General features: G+C 40.8%; 1 protein-coding gene across 3 annotated transcripts; it reads left to right on the top strand.

Moving 5' to 3' along the window:
- The first annotated feature begins 2644 nt into the window (after positions 1-2644).
- Positions 2645-12081, top strand: LOC119725791 (zinc finger protein 271-like). 3 transcript variants are annotated; one of them, XM_038197366.1, is made up of 4 exons: positions 2645-2749; positions 5929-5995; positions 8386-8449; positions 9453-12081. In XM_038197366.1, exon 4 carries the CDS (start codon positions 9459-9461, stop codon positions 11865-11867), a length of 2409 nt encoding a protein of 802 aa, XP_038053294.1. In that variant the 5' UTR covers positions 2645-2749; positions 5929-5995; positions 8386-8449; positions 9453-9458; the 3' UTR covers positions 11868-12081. The 3 variants fall into 3 exon arrangements, with proteins under 3 accessions (XP_038053294.1, XP_038053296.1, XP_038053295.1); XM_038197368.1 differs by lacking the exon at positions 2645-2749 and adding an exon at positions 2778-3025; XM_038197367.1 differs by lacking the exon at positions 2645-2749 and adding an exon at positions 3032-3112.
- The last annotated feature ends 6177 nt before the right edge of the window (positions 12082-18258 follow it).

Raw genomic sequence — 18258 nt, 5'->3', positions numbered from 1 at the left:
GAGACTTTAGCCATGAAACTTTTCCATATGTATTTGATCATTTGGATGTGCAAGATTTTTGAACACGTATGCAAATTTGATGAGAATAGGCTGGTGCCTGCATGTGCGTTACATTAGCGTTTGTTTTTGTATGCGGTGTCTGGGGTAAAAACATAGTCAATTCGTCGCAGCGCGAGCATATGTCGTGAGCTGCGAAAACTGACACAATTTTATTATAGTTTACACTATTACGATCTTAACGAGACAACATGCAATATAACATTTCATATTAATATATTAACAACTTGGAAAGGAAATGAGTATTTTCGAGAAGGCGTGGACGAATGATCGCGAAAACGCGTACTGCACGTTGTGAATAACAACACAAAGTACACGATACATTCCATTACTATAGCCAATTGCAGTATCGAATCAGGATACAGGAAGACAGTTTCCTATCCCTAGGGCTTACTATTGGAAACGAGGTTGGAAATAAAGTAAGCACTGAGGACGCGCGGGGTTGACCAGAACCAGAATGTATTGTGACAAAAATCGCTCTGCCTTTGTAAAATTTGTGGACACATTTTTATCAGTCAGGTCCGTAAGATTTTAAATGATCCTATCAGAAATTGCTCTTTTAATTTTATTCAATACACATTTTTCCTAGCATTGTTTCACTTACCAATTGTTCACATGCATATAGGGCACATCCTTGATGAATGTAGAATTTCTAGAAAGACTTTAATTACCTTACAATGGTGACTAATTTCCCTAGAGTTGTTATTTCTTACAGATTCTAGCGACAGTGGTTTTACATAACGCAACTGGTTAATGGCAGAAGTGTGTTTACAACAGGCATTGTATATCGTACGTATACTAATGAATAGGATTTGTACGTAAAACAAAGACTGTGCATTTTCAATAGCAAACGCTGATCAGTGCGAGTGATCATTTGCATATACGCTGCGCACGTTTAGCCAATTGTAGCGCGCGCGCAGTTCGTGGCCTAGTTTTTCACTGCCAGAACTATGATAAAAGGCGAGCGCCACCAGCATTGCATTCGGGTGGCTCGGTTCGAACCATTGATCTCCATATACACAGACTGGATAGGACATCGCGCCGTGTTTGTGCACGAATCAGTTCAAATTACTTATTGAAGAATTATTTGTCTCATCAATATAGCACAAATCTTACTTTAATCCATGATCGCTTGCCGTGCCAGAGATATCCGAATGAATCTGTGTAGTCCAGAGTAGTATATTCAGATCCCTCCAACGATGCATAAGTCGCACGCGTGAATCAAGTTGAAGCCGGTGTAGCGTGAATATCCGACTCCATGAAATGTGGACTCATTGCTAGTACTGCGCACGCGTGAGTACGATACTATGCTATTTTAAGGATCGTTTCGGGAGAGTGACTTGTCACATGCGAGGGATCAACCAATAATAGGGAAATAGGGGTCCGATTTTCATAGGAGTCGGATTTTCATGTGACACCGCCATTGTGAAACGACCTGAGCTGATTTCACAAACTTTTCCCTTCTTGTACAAACTGTCTATAGAGGGCGCTCTCAGTTACCACAAGTAGCTGCCGATTTTCTCCGTCGATATGGGATTTTAACTTTGAAGAATTAACCACTTGTCAACCAGAAATGCCACCTTTTCAGGTTTTTATTTCTCCTGAATTCAGTGTTCCTCAGAAAAATGACAAATTAAAAGTGGCTGGATATTTGGTCTGAAAATGAAATATCCAGAAAACATTTTTTGTTTTGTTTTTTAAAGGGCTGGGGATCATAAGGGTAGCTTCAGGATTGTTAGTGATTTAGGATTTGCATCGATATATCGGTGGCATCTCAACAGTCTTTCGAAAATGATACGTACATATCATAGGAGACTGGGCAAAGTATTATGTAAACCTTTGTTTGAAAACAGCTGCCTCTTTTTAGACAATGATGGAACGTGCATGCAATATTATACTAGGCTTGGACATTGGAAATCATTGGGGATGTCACAGATCCCCTGGCCCTACGTAAATTCCAGTTTTATTGTTTATTTTTCTCCCTGTTATGTACAGGTACTCTTTTTTACATTGAATAATGTCATTAATTGTCACTTATTATATTTGTTTCTACGTGTTTGTTTATTGAATTTTTGAAACTATTAATTTTGGCCCCATTTGCCGTCCATAGCCACTGCCTCCTTTTCACGGGAAAAAACAGTCCAATTTTGGTTGTGTACAATGTACTAGAATCACAATTATGCACGAATTTCATTGATGTACACAGTGATCGATGTGCCGCAACTGTCTTGTTCAAACAATTAACTCCCGACTTGAAAAAGGCTATCTTGAAGAGCCCCCCCCCCCCCAAAAAAAATGGGTTTTGAAACCGCGGATTCGTTCCAAGAGTTGCGATCATGAATTATGTAGGACCTGCACCTGAAACACTTTTCTCAATCAAGGACAATCTCATGCTTCCGATATTTCATGTTTAGTATATGATGCCAAATGTCCCAGTTTTCTGTATCATTGTGTCATGAAGGGCTTCTAAATAATTCTGCAGGCAGGGATGAAGCCTTAGCCGTAACTATTCCTCAGTTTAGAAATGGCAAAAGGGTACCAGCAGAAAATGTCCTTGCGCTGGTTTCCGAGCAGCAGACATGACGTCATGGAATAATAACGGTGACGCAGGATACCAGTGGGTGTGCGCATGCGTGGCTCGGCCTGCGCATACGTTACACAGCCTCTGCCATTTTGGGACCAGTTTTGAGCGGTAAGCCAACGGTTTTCCTCTATATTTTCACTGCCGAGTGCCAGTTTATTAAGATTTTTTACCCCGTGTAACCAACGAAGTTTAACTCTGGGTGTTCAGGGTTAGGATTGGAAGTAGATTGGATGACAAAAAGCCTGAACTTCGCCAGAAAATGAAGAGATATTTTGGGGGTTTTGCCGCGCCCTTGATAAATGGCGTCGAATATAACGTCCTTTTCCTTGTGCAGTTTGCGTGCTGGGCTACGTGGACATTTTTAATGACACAAACATGACAAAGGTTATTCCGTTTATTCTCCTTGCTCAATCAATGGCCTTTGAGGCACAATTACTCCTCGTTTGATGCATGGAGGCTACAACCATGGAGGTACATACATGTACTATGTAGGCCTAAACACATAACCCGGCATGTGATGTACATGTATCATAGAGCAAGGACAACAGATGTATAGAAGGCGAGGTTTTCGAAATTTTCAAAGAAATGAAACACGAATGAAGCAACTTTGACTCTACTTTGTGTAAAAAATCAACATTGATGAACAGTTTTATCATGCACTTGAAAATGATGAGGGGGCTGTTCATGTTGTTGTGAGAAGCATTCCATACATGATACATGGACATCACTATTTTTTTCTGCGATGATTATCAGTATTAGCCATCAGATTCAGAAAGCGATAACAAATAGGGCCTAACATGCCCTAAACTTGCTAAAACTTATTTTGCCGGGAAAATATTGAAGCATTTGGGCTTAGGCCTACTGAGAAAACAGAATTTTTCAGACCCAAAATTTCGGACTAGGGTTTGTGCACAGGTAGCCCCTTAAATGTTGTCTATTAGCCACGCATCCACATGTACAAAAACCAGGCATGCAACTTTTCCTCGGATCAGCTGATTTCCTCTTTTTTTAATTCCCATGTGTGCCATTGAAAATAGAAAAACACTCACTGTACAACTACAAAGTCTGGGAAAAATGTGAATAATTAATTTCCTCTTTTTTGTGTGATTTCCCAGTTGCATGCCTGAAAAACGTGTCGCACTTTGCCAAATTTTGATTTTCACATTTAGGCTTAGTTTGTAGGGTTTTTTTGCTTTAGAAGCATACTCACCCTTCTTTATAGGCTAATCAGAAAGTGCTGCCTTTTTCAGATGTCTATTTTTCGTGAAATTTCCAGATTCATTTGCACACGTTTGCGTATCAAAATTTCAACATGAAATTTCATACAAATTAGACATCTGAAAAAGGCAGCACTTTCTGACTAGCCTATTGGTGAGTATGCTTCTAAAGCAAAAAAACCCTACAAACTAAGCCTAAATGTGAAAATCAAAATTTGGCAAAGTGCGACACGTTTTTGTACATGTTGATGTGTGGCCTATGTTTACGGAGGCAGTCCAGTAAATAGGCCACATTTATTGGGCTAGGCCGAAGCCTACTGAGAAAACAGAATTTTTCAGACCCAAAATTTCGGACTAGGGTTTGTGCACAGGGTGTCAGGTATCATGAACTCTTTCCCTGTACAGGCTGAGTTTTTTAAACCAAAATAAAAGGGGAAATAGACAGTTTGGAAACTAGAATAGGCCTACTCTAACACTACAGTATAAACGTTGCTAATTAGCATGGTTAAATGTTAAAAAAAAATTGCATCAGTAAATAACATGGTCAGGTCACGTCAGTGGCATGTCAGTCCAGTGTTCAATCAGTCAATTACTAGTATACTCTTGCCACATAACAATACAAAACAATATGCCCAGAAAATCATCAGATCACAATAATGACATGCGGATAGGGGTCTCTAAAAAGCGAAGCTTGTCGAGTCGTGTCCAGTCACTTAATTAGTAATTTCCTAATTAATTAGTTCATTTAATTTAAGTTACAACAATTGCATAAACCACATATAAACAACATACAAGTAACTACAAGGGACATGAATTAGTTTTTTATAACGTAATTATTCAACAATTCTGAGAAATTTTTCACAGCATCCACTGCGCATTTCAGTGAGTGTAGTGCTAGCCTTTTCACCAAGGCCATCGTGGCTTAACTTACCCGCATTAGACAAAGCGGTGAAATCGCGAAGCGACTGGAGTGGGAGACCACACAAGCGAGTGGCAAAGCCACGAGGGCCTTTTCTAACTTGTCAAGAAATTCTTATATTTTTCTTAATAATCTTGAATGTTGCTACCCCAAAAGGGTAGCAAAATTCCAACCAATCATCAGCCTTTTAGTGCGTGCGTGGCTACTACCCGGACGCGTCGACGCGCCCGGATGCTTGCACAAAATTTAAAAACAAAAAATGCGAGTCTAGTTTTCCACGAGACCGTGACCGCGTAATTGTTCTTACATTATCTTATTTTAATTGTACTTACAAAAGTATTTCAAGAAATTATTTGAGTGTATGAACTTATTTTTCGTCTGAACTTACAGTTATTTGCTCTTACGTTTTCCTTACTCACCCTTCTCTTAAAAATGGAAGCGACTAGGCAAAATCTGCGTTGTGATTGGTTAACCTTCAGCACTCTTCTTATTTGCATAAAAACTATGAATAATTCAACAAAAATAAGTTAGAAAAGGCTTCGTGGCTCTGCCACTCGTGCGTGCTGACTTAATCTTTGCTCCAGTCACTTCGGGTCTTCGCAGCTCCGCCGCTCTGCCACGATGGCCTTGGCGAAAGGCTAGTGTAGTGCCGGTACAAGAACAGAAAAATTCTGGGTGACGGTTAGCTTGCGTATCATCCAGCTGACATGCTCATCAGGAATTCACATGCGAATTCCTGATGAGCATGTCAGCTGGATGTTACGCAAGCTAGGTGACGGTCAAAATAATATAGGCCTTACACTGTTATGTTCAAAACAAAACCGCACAAAATTTGTATAAAATATAAAACAGTAATTTAATTTGGAATTCCTTTGTTTTCATGGCAATTTTTTATTTATTCATTGTTCTTGAGGTTAATGGGCTGTGGAGAGTTTAAGGCAAAGTTTTGGAAAAAGGTGTTCACATGTATTGAACGTCATGATGCTAGTTAAAGGGCAAGTAGTATCGGGGGGGGGGGGGGGGACAACGGATCACATTCATGACGTAATATCTATATCCTCTCAAAGTTACTGTAATGTAATATTTTTAAAATGGTCTTACCTCAGACACTTTGCTCGAATTCATTGCGATTTCTTTTATTCTCTTTTCAGGATACTTTGAAGATTGCTGCATGAGTTTTACAGGACATACTCCTTGACGGAGCCAACTCCTATTCCGGTAAATACAATCTCTTATCCTAGTTAGGGTTGTGCATCGGAACCACGTACAGTCTGGGTACCTGACCCCTCATGTCAGGAACCGGTGGTTCCAGATTATGGGATCGGGTACCACTTCTCAGACAATGAAGAAGAAAGGTTTTGAATACCATTTGTGGGGAATTACGATGAAAACCAGGCTTTACATGGAAAACGACCAGATTTTACGTTTCTGTGCATTTTAATGCATGACAGAGGATGTTCAAGAGAGTTGCAGTTTACGCCGTTACCTTGTACCTGGTAGATCAAACTCCCAAACGGTCCACCAGGGACTAAACTGGAAGTTGACGAGAGTGGATTTATGTCTAGCGGGGGCTGTGATGTCTTTGTCAGTCACTTGTCACTCACTTAGTCAATCGCAAGTCATCACATGTCACTCGCATGTCAATCACAAGTCACTCGCAAGTTAATCACATGTCACTCACATGTCAACCACAAGTCGCTCATTTAGTCCATCACAATTCAATCAAAAGTCAATCACATGTCCATCACATTTCACTCACAAGTCAATCACAAGTCGCCTAGTTACAAGTCAATCACATGACAATCACAAGTCACTCATTTAGTCCATAGCAACTCAATCACATGTCACTTGCAAGTCAATCACATGCCAATCACATGTCACCCCTTAGTCAATCACTTGTCAATCTTGAGTAAATCACATGCTACTCGCAAGTCGTTCACAAGTCAATGACATGCCAATCACATGTCACTCCTCAAGTAGTCAATCACATGTCAATCTTGAGTCAATCACAAGTCGCTCACAAGACAATCACATGCCAATCACATGTCACTCATTTAATCAATCGTTAGTCTCGGCCCAAGACGTCAGTGATCAAGAGTGATAGTTGCATTATTGTCTAGCGCCCTTGCTTGCATAATTGATTTTTCACTTTCTCTCACTAACGTCTCGGTTATTTTGTAGCAACGGAGGTGGGCCATTTTATGTATAAACTGTCTGTATAAATTCAAAGAAGCACAGTTCCTTTTTATAGCTCCATGCCTGATCAGCGCATGTATAGCATGTATGTTTACAAGCACAACCATCGGTAGCTCGACTGCATCTGGCCGTACAGTACTATCGCAAGCTCTGTAGTACGGCCAGATCGCCAATGCTCCCCTAAACGCTGAACTCTGATGTAGCGATTTTGCTACCGATTTTGATCAAGATTATCTTTTCATCAAGGACAGAAATTTCCAAAGTTATGGTTCCTAGTCGTAGAGGAACTCATACCTTTTCGAAAAAAACGTTCTTTGGTCCCAATATTTTCATCCATCTGGCCAAAAGCTGACATTCAGTCATCTTCGCCCATGAAAATCGTCCCGAAAATTTTCCTCCTTCGATTTCAAAATGGCGGCCGCATTGTAATGTATGCATTATGCGGGCGCGCAAGTTTATGAATATGTATTATTCGGGGCCGTATCATAAGTCCGACGCCTCATAGGTCCGACGCCTCATAAGTCCAAAATCTATGAGGCGTCGGACTTATGGGCCTCATTTGGTTGGGGATGCGATTTTGTCGGACTTACGAGGCGTCGGACCTAGTATGAGGCGTCGGACTTATGAGCGGACCCCCATTATTCAGTTCATGACCTCGTGTTTGTATGGCCAGCCGCGCCGCGTGCCCGACAAACGTCATAAACTGCAATGCATATTCATAATCTTGCCAAAGCACGCCCGCATAATGCATACATTACAATGCGTCCGCCATTTCGAAATCGCATGGAAGACATTTTCGGGACAATATTTGTGGAAGATGATGACTGAAAGTCATCTTTTGGCCAGATGGATGAAAATATTGGGACCAAAAAAGGTTTTTTTTTCGAAAAGGTATGAGTTCCTCTACGACTAGGAACCTTAACTTTGGAAATTTCTGTCCTGGATGAGAAGATAATTTCGATCAAAATCGGTAGCAAAATCACTACATCAGAGTACAGCGTTCAGGAGAGCATTGGGTGTCTGGCCGTACTACAGAGCTTGCGATAGTACTGTACGCCTTGTTTTGTGTACAATCATATGGAGGCATTCTGCGTGTAGTCAAGGGTAAATGTAGAAATTGATGGTCTTGGGTGTTTTTTTTCTCTCTTTTTTTTTAACAAAAAAAAAATAAGATCTGAAGATTGGGGCTGTCAGAATAGGGTAGGTAGGTAGACCGGCAGCAGAACTATTTTTGTTTTTGGCCTTGATGCATACATGTACATGTTGTACATGTGTACGTTGTACATGTGCATATCCCATCATTTGCATTGATAGTGCGTTTAGTTTTGTTTGTTTATTTGTTTAAGCCTTTTTTTTTTTTTTTAGATTCTTGGAAGTTTCATTTCATATTGCTCCCCCTCTATTTTCCGTAGGTTTGTTGGTTCTGTTTACTTGTTGGAGTATAATTTCTTCACAACTGGACCGGCTCTCAATCTGGTAAGATTTTGTATTTTCTTTTTCATTTGTATTCTCAGAACTCCGAAAGAAGCACTTGCGGCAAATGACAATAATTCAAGTAAAATTGTATAGTATGAGGCCTGTAGTGTGATTTAAAAGTATAGTCCATCATTTGTAATTTTTGCATTTTGTTCGTTTGAAGCAACAATAGTGCTCAAATTCTAAAGAAGGGTGCTGAAAAGCTAACCTGAGGAAGTTTCAGCTCAGCTTCAGCAGTGTATTTTGAGAAAAACAACATTCGAGGATCTCGATTTCAAATCAAAAGTTGCTGAATCATGTTTTGAATTGGGTCTGAATTCAGCGCCCGAGACACGTTCTCACTGTGCCGATTGCATCTACGCGATGTTGCGCACAGAACCGACGAATTAAAGCAACCGTGCATGTGTCGTGCCAACGCTTGCGCTCACTTCGCCTATTGAAAAAAAAACGAACTACTAACGGAAATTTCCAACAGTGCTTCTTAAGACGCACTGTTGGAAAGGCCTTCTTTCATTGATTTCCTCAAATTGACAGCTTGCCAGAAAGAATAATTTCACAGGGAGTTTGGTCCTCTTACCAACTTTCAACCAAGTATGTTTTCAACAATAAATACGCCAGTTATTTTTTGGACAGCTGCAAATAATGGACTCTGGCTTTAAAGGTAGAGTAAATCATTTGCAGCTATTCTAAAAAGTAACCAGCAAAATTATTTTTTGGAAGAGGCAGAATGTTACTCCCCGATCAAAAAGTTCTGAAATTCATTCAAATGGTGGCAATGTTAGCATGTTTTTGTTGACCGTAAACCAGAAAAATTGACTCCCTGTGGCAACCTCTTGGTCATGTTGGTGACGTACTGCATTGTGAATTGCCGGTATTAGCAAGAGTTAAGATCCTGAGAGATGTTTCTTGAGTTTTGTTCTGATAGAGTCTACTATCTCTGTACAGAACCATTTGTAATTATGTTTTGTTTCATTTTCTCCCATTTTCCTCCTTTTTTTTTTAGTTGAAGATGGAAGAAGCCGACCAGTCAGCCTCGGAGTCCCAGGCTCTTGAGAAAACCACGGTAGAATCTGAAGTCACGGACGAAAATCGTATCGACCTGTCCGTAGCAGTGGAAACACTTGCAGGTGAGGAAAACCCAGTTGATGGCATCGCCTCTCAAGGTGCTGTAGTCGAGGGTCTCCCTCTGCAGTCGGAAGATGACCTCCCCCATCTGACGGCTCAGTATCAGGGTGTTGATGGGTACACTGGAGGTGAGTCAGTTGAGGGCCTTCCGTCTCATGATGAGTCAGTTGATAACCTTCCAACAGAGAGTCAGGTTATCGAGGGGCTTGCTCCTCAAGATCAATCAGTTGACGGCCTTCCTCTCCAAAACGAGTCAGTTGAATCGCTCCCGACAAATGAGAATACGGTTGAGACCTACATTGTCCAGGAACATTCCATTGACGGCATTCCGGGCCAGCAACATGTGGTCACTCTCGCAGGCCCGGATCACTCAGTTGGAAGCCTGCCAACTCAGACCCAGGCAATTTTGACCCAGCAAGTTTCACATCATATGGATCCCAATCACCAGATTGATGGCAATGATCAGGTGAACATAGACTCCTCTAACGTAGTCATAAGCACGGTCGAGGTGCCACTAGGTGTGAGTCATTATCATGATGCATCCCATATGGATGCTCAACAGGTCATGCATCACATAGATCCTAATATCGTAGAGGTCTCCTTAGCAGAGGCTGGCATTGATTCCACAATCAGTGTCCACCACGAGCAACATGAAATGGATAATAACTTAGCTGGGGTTCAGTTAAATGTCGATGGTTATCATGTTAACCAACCTGTAGTTATCACCCAAGACGGTCAGGCTATGGGCCAAGACGGGAATCCAATGAATGTAGAAATTCTATCTGGGGCAGACTCCACGATGGCTATCCAACAGGTTTCACAGTCTTACGATCCAAATGACGATTCCCAGCCACGTTATGTTCACATCATAACCGCACCGGACGGTACCATGAATATACAGCAAGACTCGCAAGAAATTCCGTTGGCGGTAGAGATACTAACAGGGCTTGCTGATTTTATGAATTCACAGCAAATGCAAGAGCAGCCCCAACTCATGGATCAGCAAATGGTCGATGCGATCATAAAGCATAAGAAACACAAGCAGAAAAAGGATAAGGGCAAGGATAAAGACAAACCTAAAAAGAACAAAAAGCACAAAAAGTCCAAGCGCTACAGGCTGACAGAAGATGCACAGTGGATGTGTGAGGTCTGTAAGAAGAAATTTGGCAGCAAAGCAAATCTCAAAGTTCACATGATATGCCACTCCTCTGAAAGACCGTACGAGTGTCACTTGTGCCACAAAAAGTTCAAGCGCAACAGGTATCTCATTGATCACAGAAGAACACACATTGGCGATCGGCCGTATTTTTGCAGCTACTGCCACAAGGCGTTCGCTAAGAAAAGCTCGCTTAATTGTCACGAGCGCGTGCACACGAATCCCTTCATGTGTTCAATCTGCAACAAGGGGTTCTCCGAAAAGCGCGGGCTCATCATCCACGTGAGGTCCCACACGAACGAAAAACCTTTCGTTTGTCCCATTTGCAACAAGGCCTTCACATCCAAAAATCCCCTGCTTCGACACGAGCGCAGTCACTCTGGCTTAAAGCCGTACATTTGCAACGTTTGCAACAAGGCGTTCACGCGCAAAACGTCGCTGCACGACCACGAGCGCGTTCACACGGATGAGAAGGCCTTCTCTTGCGAGAGTTGCATGAAGACGTTTGCAGCGCGGAGTAGCCTACGGAGTCATTTAAACAAGTACCATCCCGGGGAGAGACCCAAGGTCCCGAAACTTGTCAAGACTTTGAACATCCAACCGCCTGATACGTCCCAAGAAGCGCGAACTAGGAACTACTACAACAGAAAGCCTGCGAAAGGCTACGATAACCTCGAAAGACCTTACGTTTGTAAAATCTGCAACAGGGGTTACACACGGCAGCGAACGCTCACGGTTCACGAAAGGGTCCACACCAATCCCCTCCTATTCGCTTGCAAAGTCTGCGGCAATGTCTTTGCCGAGAAAAGATCGCTGGTGATACATGAGCGCGTTCACACTCGTGAAAAGCCTTACAATTGCGAACTTTGCGATCGCGCATTTTCCTCTCGCACTGCTTGTAAACGACACGAGAAGAGCCACACAGGCCTCAAGCCCTATACATGCAAAACCTGCGGGAAGGCTTTTACCAGAGGCACGTCTCTTCGCGAGCATGCCAGGATTCACTCGGATGATAAAGCCTTTTCCTGCTTGAAATGCGGCAAGGTGTTTGGCGCGAAGAGCACGCTGCGAAGCCACGATAAAAAACATCACGCTAATGAAAAACCGTTTGAAATCCTAAAAATCATTTTCACATAAGGCCCCTCTGTTAAATGTATGTCGCTAGAAAATTATGAGCATACACATGTGTACTCATTCAATTTTAATTGGCTGAGAATTTTAATTCCATGTATACATTGTGTCATTAAGTATGTGTAACATCCTGGGCACCATTCCTTCCTTCTCAGAAATGTTACCCCACTGAGAAGATATGCCTTTCACAGTTAACTTTTTACTTCCAAATTGAGGATTTCAATTCGCTCTTTTCACACTCCGCAATTGGGCATGCAGGGCCTCGATCTGGCAACTTTACACAATAAAAATAGCCGGTTCAGTGATCTGAACCCTGACAGGGGAATCACTAAACCGGCTATATTTATTGTGTAAAGTTGCCAGATCGACGCTCTGCAAGCCCATGGCGGAAGTGTGAAAAGAGCGAATAACTTTTAGTTGTTTATGTTTCTTTTTTGCATGTTGTAAATATTGCAGTGTACAAATTTTTAACGAAGCCTATATCCTATGCGTCTACACATGTAGCTGTCACATTTGAGGGGAAATTTGTAACTTCAGTTCTGTAACGATGGATCGCAGTTGTAATGAAGTTATCACAAGTCAATCACAGTTCAATTAAACGTCAATCACAGGTCAATCGCAGGTCAATCACAATCATGGTGATCACAAGTCGATTACAAGTCCATCACAAGTTAATCACATTTTGTGATTTGATGTGGGATTATCTTGATAGGATTTGAGATTAAAACTGTTTATTTTAAAACATCAGCACTGTTACTGCTAATTCAAACACATATACATATTTGTACAATGTACATACAGGTGAAGTTCAGCTGACGTACATGTATGATCACATGAATGTTTGTTAGTGTATATTATATAACTGACATACAGATCCTAGTCATTTGATTGGTGGAACTCACATCACATGACATTCGTTATTGCTCCCATTCACGCCGCGGCTCAAAAAGTACTATCCGCCCATGGGGAATGGGAAATACTATTCAACAGTTAGGATCATGACGCGGTATTTGTGTACAAATGCATGCTGGTGTGCGCATTCAGTGTTGCGCGTAGCGTGTATTGTTCCAAAGAGCCATTGCTACAGCGTTGGGTTCAAACATTTTCGTGAAGGGGTGGTTTGGACTAGAGAAATAGATTTTCCTCCAGTTTCGCATTGAAAAAGAGTTCAAATGTATCAAATGACAAGGATCTATATGTCAGTTATATAAAACAAATATTGAGTGGATTTAAATTGTGAAATGGGAGGAATATTATCGCTCGGTAAAATCTGGACTTTTCCAGTTCACTCGGCTTCGCCTCGTGAAATGGAAAAGTCCAGATTTTACCTTGCGATAATATGCCTCCCATTCCACGCTGAGCCACTCAATATTTGTATACTGTTTTCAGTTTGCAGTAATTGTAAAATATAATGCACACAGTTCAATCAGACACTTACACACATACATTTACTTCCTGTTAAAGTGTTAAAGCATGTGTACAGCATCTATGGATTTTATTTAATTTCCTGCATAACAATAGAAATCTATAGAAAAACAGGTTTGGGGATTTATATATTTATTTGTTATTATTTTGTTTTACTGCATGAAACATTGATGAGAATTGCTGGATTTTTACCTAATTTCTTCAACAGGGGCTGAAGTTATTTTTTGGGAGCATTAAGGTCATGCACACGCACACCCATGCACATGTGAAAAAAAACACTTACATGTGTACGTTGTATTTAATGTCTAACGCATGCAGGTTTTGTGGAGGAATTTGGAGAATTCAGTATCTTGGCTAATTGCCATTGTAATATTAAAACATTATATTTAAAGGGAATGTACAGCATTTGCTTTTGCTGCAATTTTCAGAAATTAATGGATTTGGAGGATTAGTATGCTATAGCAAATACTGTTAAACTGACTTGTTTCACGTTTTGGGCTTGTTTATGCTGGAAAAACCAAGAAAACCAATCATTTTCTTGTAGTCTGGTTCCCCGACCCCACTTAAGATGAAACGGGGAAACGTAAAGACTTTTGGGAATTGTAAGGTCAAAGAATCACTCTAGCAGGTTTGTACCCCTTTACATGTGTGTAATCTATTGCAAAGAAAATGCGGCATAATTAAATATAAAAAATAGGAGCAATTTTTGAAAAAAAGCCAGTTTTTCCAACGCTGGTCGGCCGACCAGCGTTGGAAAAAAATAGTTTTTCTTGAAAATGTCAGCACACCAGGAGCCACGATTTTACAGGATGCTTTAGAATGTCAATCCCTAACAATTCAGTAAGGTATTTTGTGATAATTTGGTCATTTCGTTTTTTGATGTTTGCAAATGTTGTATCTTCCCTTTAAGCAAACTTGAACCCTCGATTCCGATTGATTGATCCGTGGCAACAACAGTGTGATATTTAACAATTGTTGAATGTTATGAGGTGAGATATGACGTTTTGAACACCCGAGGGGCGCGGCTATGCACGATGTTGTACGCCACCAAGAGTTTGCCACGGAGAGTTCATTTTTTTCCCAGTGCATTGTGGGAGATGGTCGACAGATTCGCAGCACGAGGCTTTTAAAATTGTTTGTTTTTTCCGGTCAGTAGTTTTGTAAGCGTATGATTCAAGTATCTGTTTGCCCGTTTCTTTTCTTGTTAGCAAATACGCAATGTATGGTGTTTTTTTTTTTTTGAAAGGTGGCAGAACGCTATTCCCCAATCTATAATAAATTAGCTTAAGCTGTGAACTTGCACACTCATTCATATTGGCCGTTTTTGTCGACTGCAATTTGAAAAATGAACCCTCCATGGCAAACTCTTGGTGGCGCACAGCATTGTGAATCGTCTGAACTTGCAAAAGCTTTTGAATTTCATTTATCCGTGCAGTGGAACAAATACCAAGCCTTCAAAGCAGTTGTGTTATATTTACATGTACATGTGCATAATTTGTTAAACAAATATTCCTGTTGCACATGTATGTTTGGCCCACTGATCTCTATATAAAGACTGGATAGCGGATATGCATACACCATTCACACAGTAGACTTTGCATATTGACCAATTCGCCCCCGGTCTCACGAAGATGGCCGCGTATAATACGAACGTTCTACGCGTAAATACGCGCGCGTTGTATCAACAGTTGACGCGCATTTTGGTCACGTACACATATTATGATGTTCTAAAAGGGACACATTTCCGTAGTGATTATTATTTCAAAACGCCGAAAAAGTTATATTTGCGGCATTTTAGTAACCACGACGTTAGAAAAATTGTAGTTAACCTTGGTCAGTGATGGTGGTCAAAATATAAGTCAAGTGAACTGCGACGTTACAAAAGAAATCATGCTGTCTATAAAAACGGCAACTTGTCCTTTGTAGATCACCAGCCGGTCTCACCAATATGGCGTCAAATTCGTACATTGTGCGGCTCTGTATTAGCTATCCAGTCTTTATATAGAGATCAGTGGTTTGGCCACTGAATCTTGTACCATATTATTCTGTGTATAAATTTGAGGTTGATTGCGCATTAAAGGTGTTGGATTTCGAAACAAGAAAAGTTGTCAAATTTGAGATTTTTGTTTGAAGTGTGTGGATGAAGTTTCAAAATACATTGTTCTGATGTACTTACATGTATGATCGTAAACTAGTTTGTGGCGATTTCCTTTTATGTTGCCATTCTCATTGCATAGTTTGTTGGAATTTCTTGTTACTGTGCCCAGCCAAAATTTGTTAAGTCTTTTGGAAATGCCGTCACCTGAGCTTTAAGTATCTGCACTGCACCCCCCTTTTACAATTCCATTGACCCCTCCCACAAAGCAACATGCTTGTATTTGTCCCTTTTTTATTACATATTATCAGATATTAATATGACATGATCTAGAGCGCCCTGTCCCATTCAGTTTCTAACTTACGTTACGGTACAAGTGAAATGGGGTCAAAAAAGGAAAGATTCTCATATCTGGCCATCGCTTGTCAAGCTGTGCACAAATCCTATGAGACTGGTCTGACAATTTTCAAGTGTTTTCTCAGGAAAAGCTTCAATATTTTTCCTGCTAAATTTGACTTGCTGATAGGTCACTGAAGGAAAAAAAAAATGTGATGGCCAAGGGAATCTTTCCCAAAAGAACTCTATGGAACTCTAAAGTTCCAAAATTTACACGAGTTGCCCTATAGAATGCATGCGGGAGAAAGGGGGGGGGGGGCTCAAAAACCCTGACAATGCGCCGTTAAAATGGGCATATAATTTGCAGTATGCATAATAATGGTATTTTTTGAAGGGCGCCCCCATTCGGAAGATAGGTACTAGCGCTCCCCCCCCCCTCCCGCTTTTTGATTTAACGGAGGCCAAGTGTGCGGGGACAAAAAACATGTCTACATTTCGGCGCGGATGTGCAGCCCCCCCCCCCCCCCCCACCACATCAAAAGCTGCATACGCTACTGGGAACACCCCCCCCCCCCTTATGCAAATATATGTAAATATAGTAAGAAAAGATAATTCACGAATGCTGTGCACTTGCTCTGGAAAACAAAAGTGCGCAGTTGGGTTGTGGATGGCTGGATGGGGGCGGGGCCAAACAGTGCATGGGAGGGTGGCCGTCTATTATGTGGCAAGTGGCTTGGTTCCTAACTGAATAATGGTTGAATGCATTGAAGGTGGATACGCGACTATTTATATAATATAAAATATGAAAACCTCCACAGTCATTACACATCACAAGTGAATCTCAAGCCTCTCAGCATGGGCGTAACAAGTGGGGAGGGGGAACACGTCACATGGGGCGTTGTTTACGATGCAAATGTACATGGACATCTATATACACAGTGGAACGCCGGATTTAGCCCCATTTAGCCCCATGTGTGATCGACTTGGAATTATTTTGATCAATACACCCATGCGCATGATTTTCTAAAATACCACTTTACTTCTTGTTCGCGGGTAACACTTTCTCAGCAGCCTAGCAACGGGACTCTCAACTTCACCATTTTCCTGATGTCCGTCTCTGACTTGCTTGATTGACCGGTTAACTTAAGTTGTGCTTCTGATAATGCCTAACCACAAGCCTATAATAATGATAAATCGTTTGTGTACTCTCCATATCAGCTGAATGTGTGAGGTGAATATATAGGCCCATAGTCAAGTGGCTTAGATCTAATTTTCGCAAAGATCGTGACCGACTGGTCCAAAGCACCAAACTTGGCAGATAGATTCTTACAGACCTAGAGAAGATATTTAGAAGGGGTGACACCTGAAATTCTTTTGGGAAGGGTGCCTAATTTGCATAAATCGTTAATCCCTGTCGTGTTATATATTTATTCCCATATTTGGGTATATTTCTATTTTATTATTTTTTTTGAAAAGTGTATTTTGGTGATTCTACTTACATATCTTTACTTAAATAACACTTTCCAAAGCATATAAGTGACTGAATAATTAGGAGGACATAGTAACGATCCAAAATGGCTACTATTATGCCCTAAAATTGCGCGCATTTACCTTGTCTCCAGATATCATCAATTAGTCTTGCCAAACATCAGCATTAATGAACTTCAATTTCACCAAGTAGCTTACTGGTACAGTAACCATATTAAAACCTTATGCAAAATCATGTGAACAATGAGAACATTGTTATATTTAGCCCAGAAAACAAAAACTGGGAAAAAACGAGGTGTCCGTAAAATGGGCTAACAAGTAGGTGAAGGGTCGCCTAACAAGGAACACTGTAACAAGTTCAAGGAAATTCCCAAAATTATGGTTGAGAAAACGTTTTGGCGTAGACAGAATTATTGGAAACAACAATAATCTCTTATTTAGGGGGATTCAGTTGAACTTTTTCAAGTTCCCACGTTACCCTTCCCGTACTAGCCCAATTTACGGACACCACATTTTCTCCCTTTTTTGGGCTAAACATCAAGATGTTATCAATTTTCACTTGATTTCCCACTTATTTTTGTTAGGGTAACTATGCCAGTAAGTAACTTTGTGAATTTGAAGCTCATCAATACCCACGTTTGGCGAGACTAGTTGATGATATCTGAAGAAAAGGTAAATGCGCGTAGCTTTAGGGTAAAATAGTAGCAATTTTGGTTCTTTACTATGTCCTCCTAATTATTCAGTCACTTATATGTTTTACAAAATGTTATTGAAGTAAGAATATGCAAGTAGAATCACCAAAATACACTTTTCAAAAAAATAAAAAAATAAAAATATACCCAAATATGGGAATAAATATATTACACGGCAGGGATTAACGATTTATGCAAATTAGGCACCCTTCCCAAAATAATTTCAGGTGTCACCCCTTTTAAATATCTTCTCTAGGGCTATAAGAATCTATCTGCCAAGTTTGGTGCTTTGGACCAGTCGGTCACGATTCCGACCATATGCCACCTGACTACTAGGCCCAGTACCATGAATCAAAGTTCC

The sequence above is a fragment of the Patiria miniata genome, unplaced genomic scaffold (genome assembly GCF_015706575.1).
Source record: "Patiria miniata isolate m_02_andy unplaced genomic scaffold, ASM1570657v1 HiC_scaffold_19, whole genome shotgun sequence".
NCBI classification, from domain to species: domain Eukaryota; kingdom Metazoa; phylum Echinodermata; class Asteroidea; order Valvatida; family Asterinidae; genus Patiria; species Patiria miniata.
This window is presented reverse-complemented; position numbering and strand designations above follow the sequence as displayed.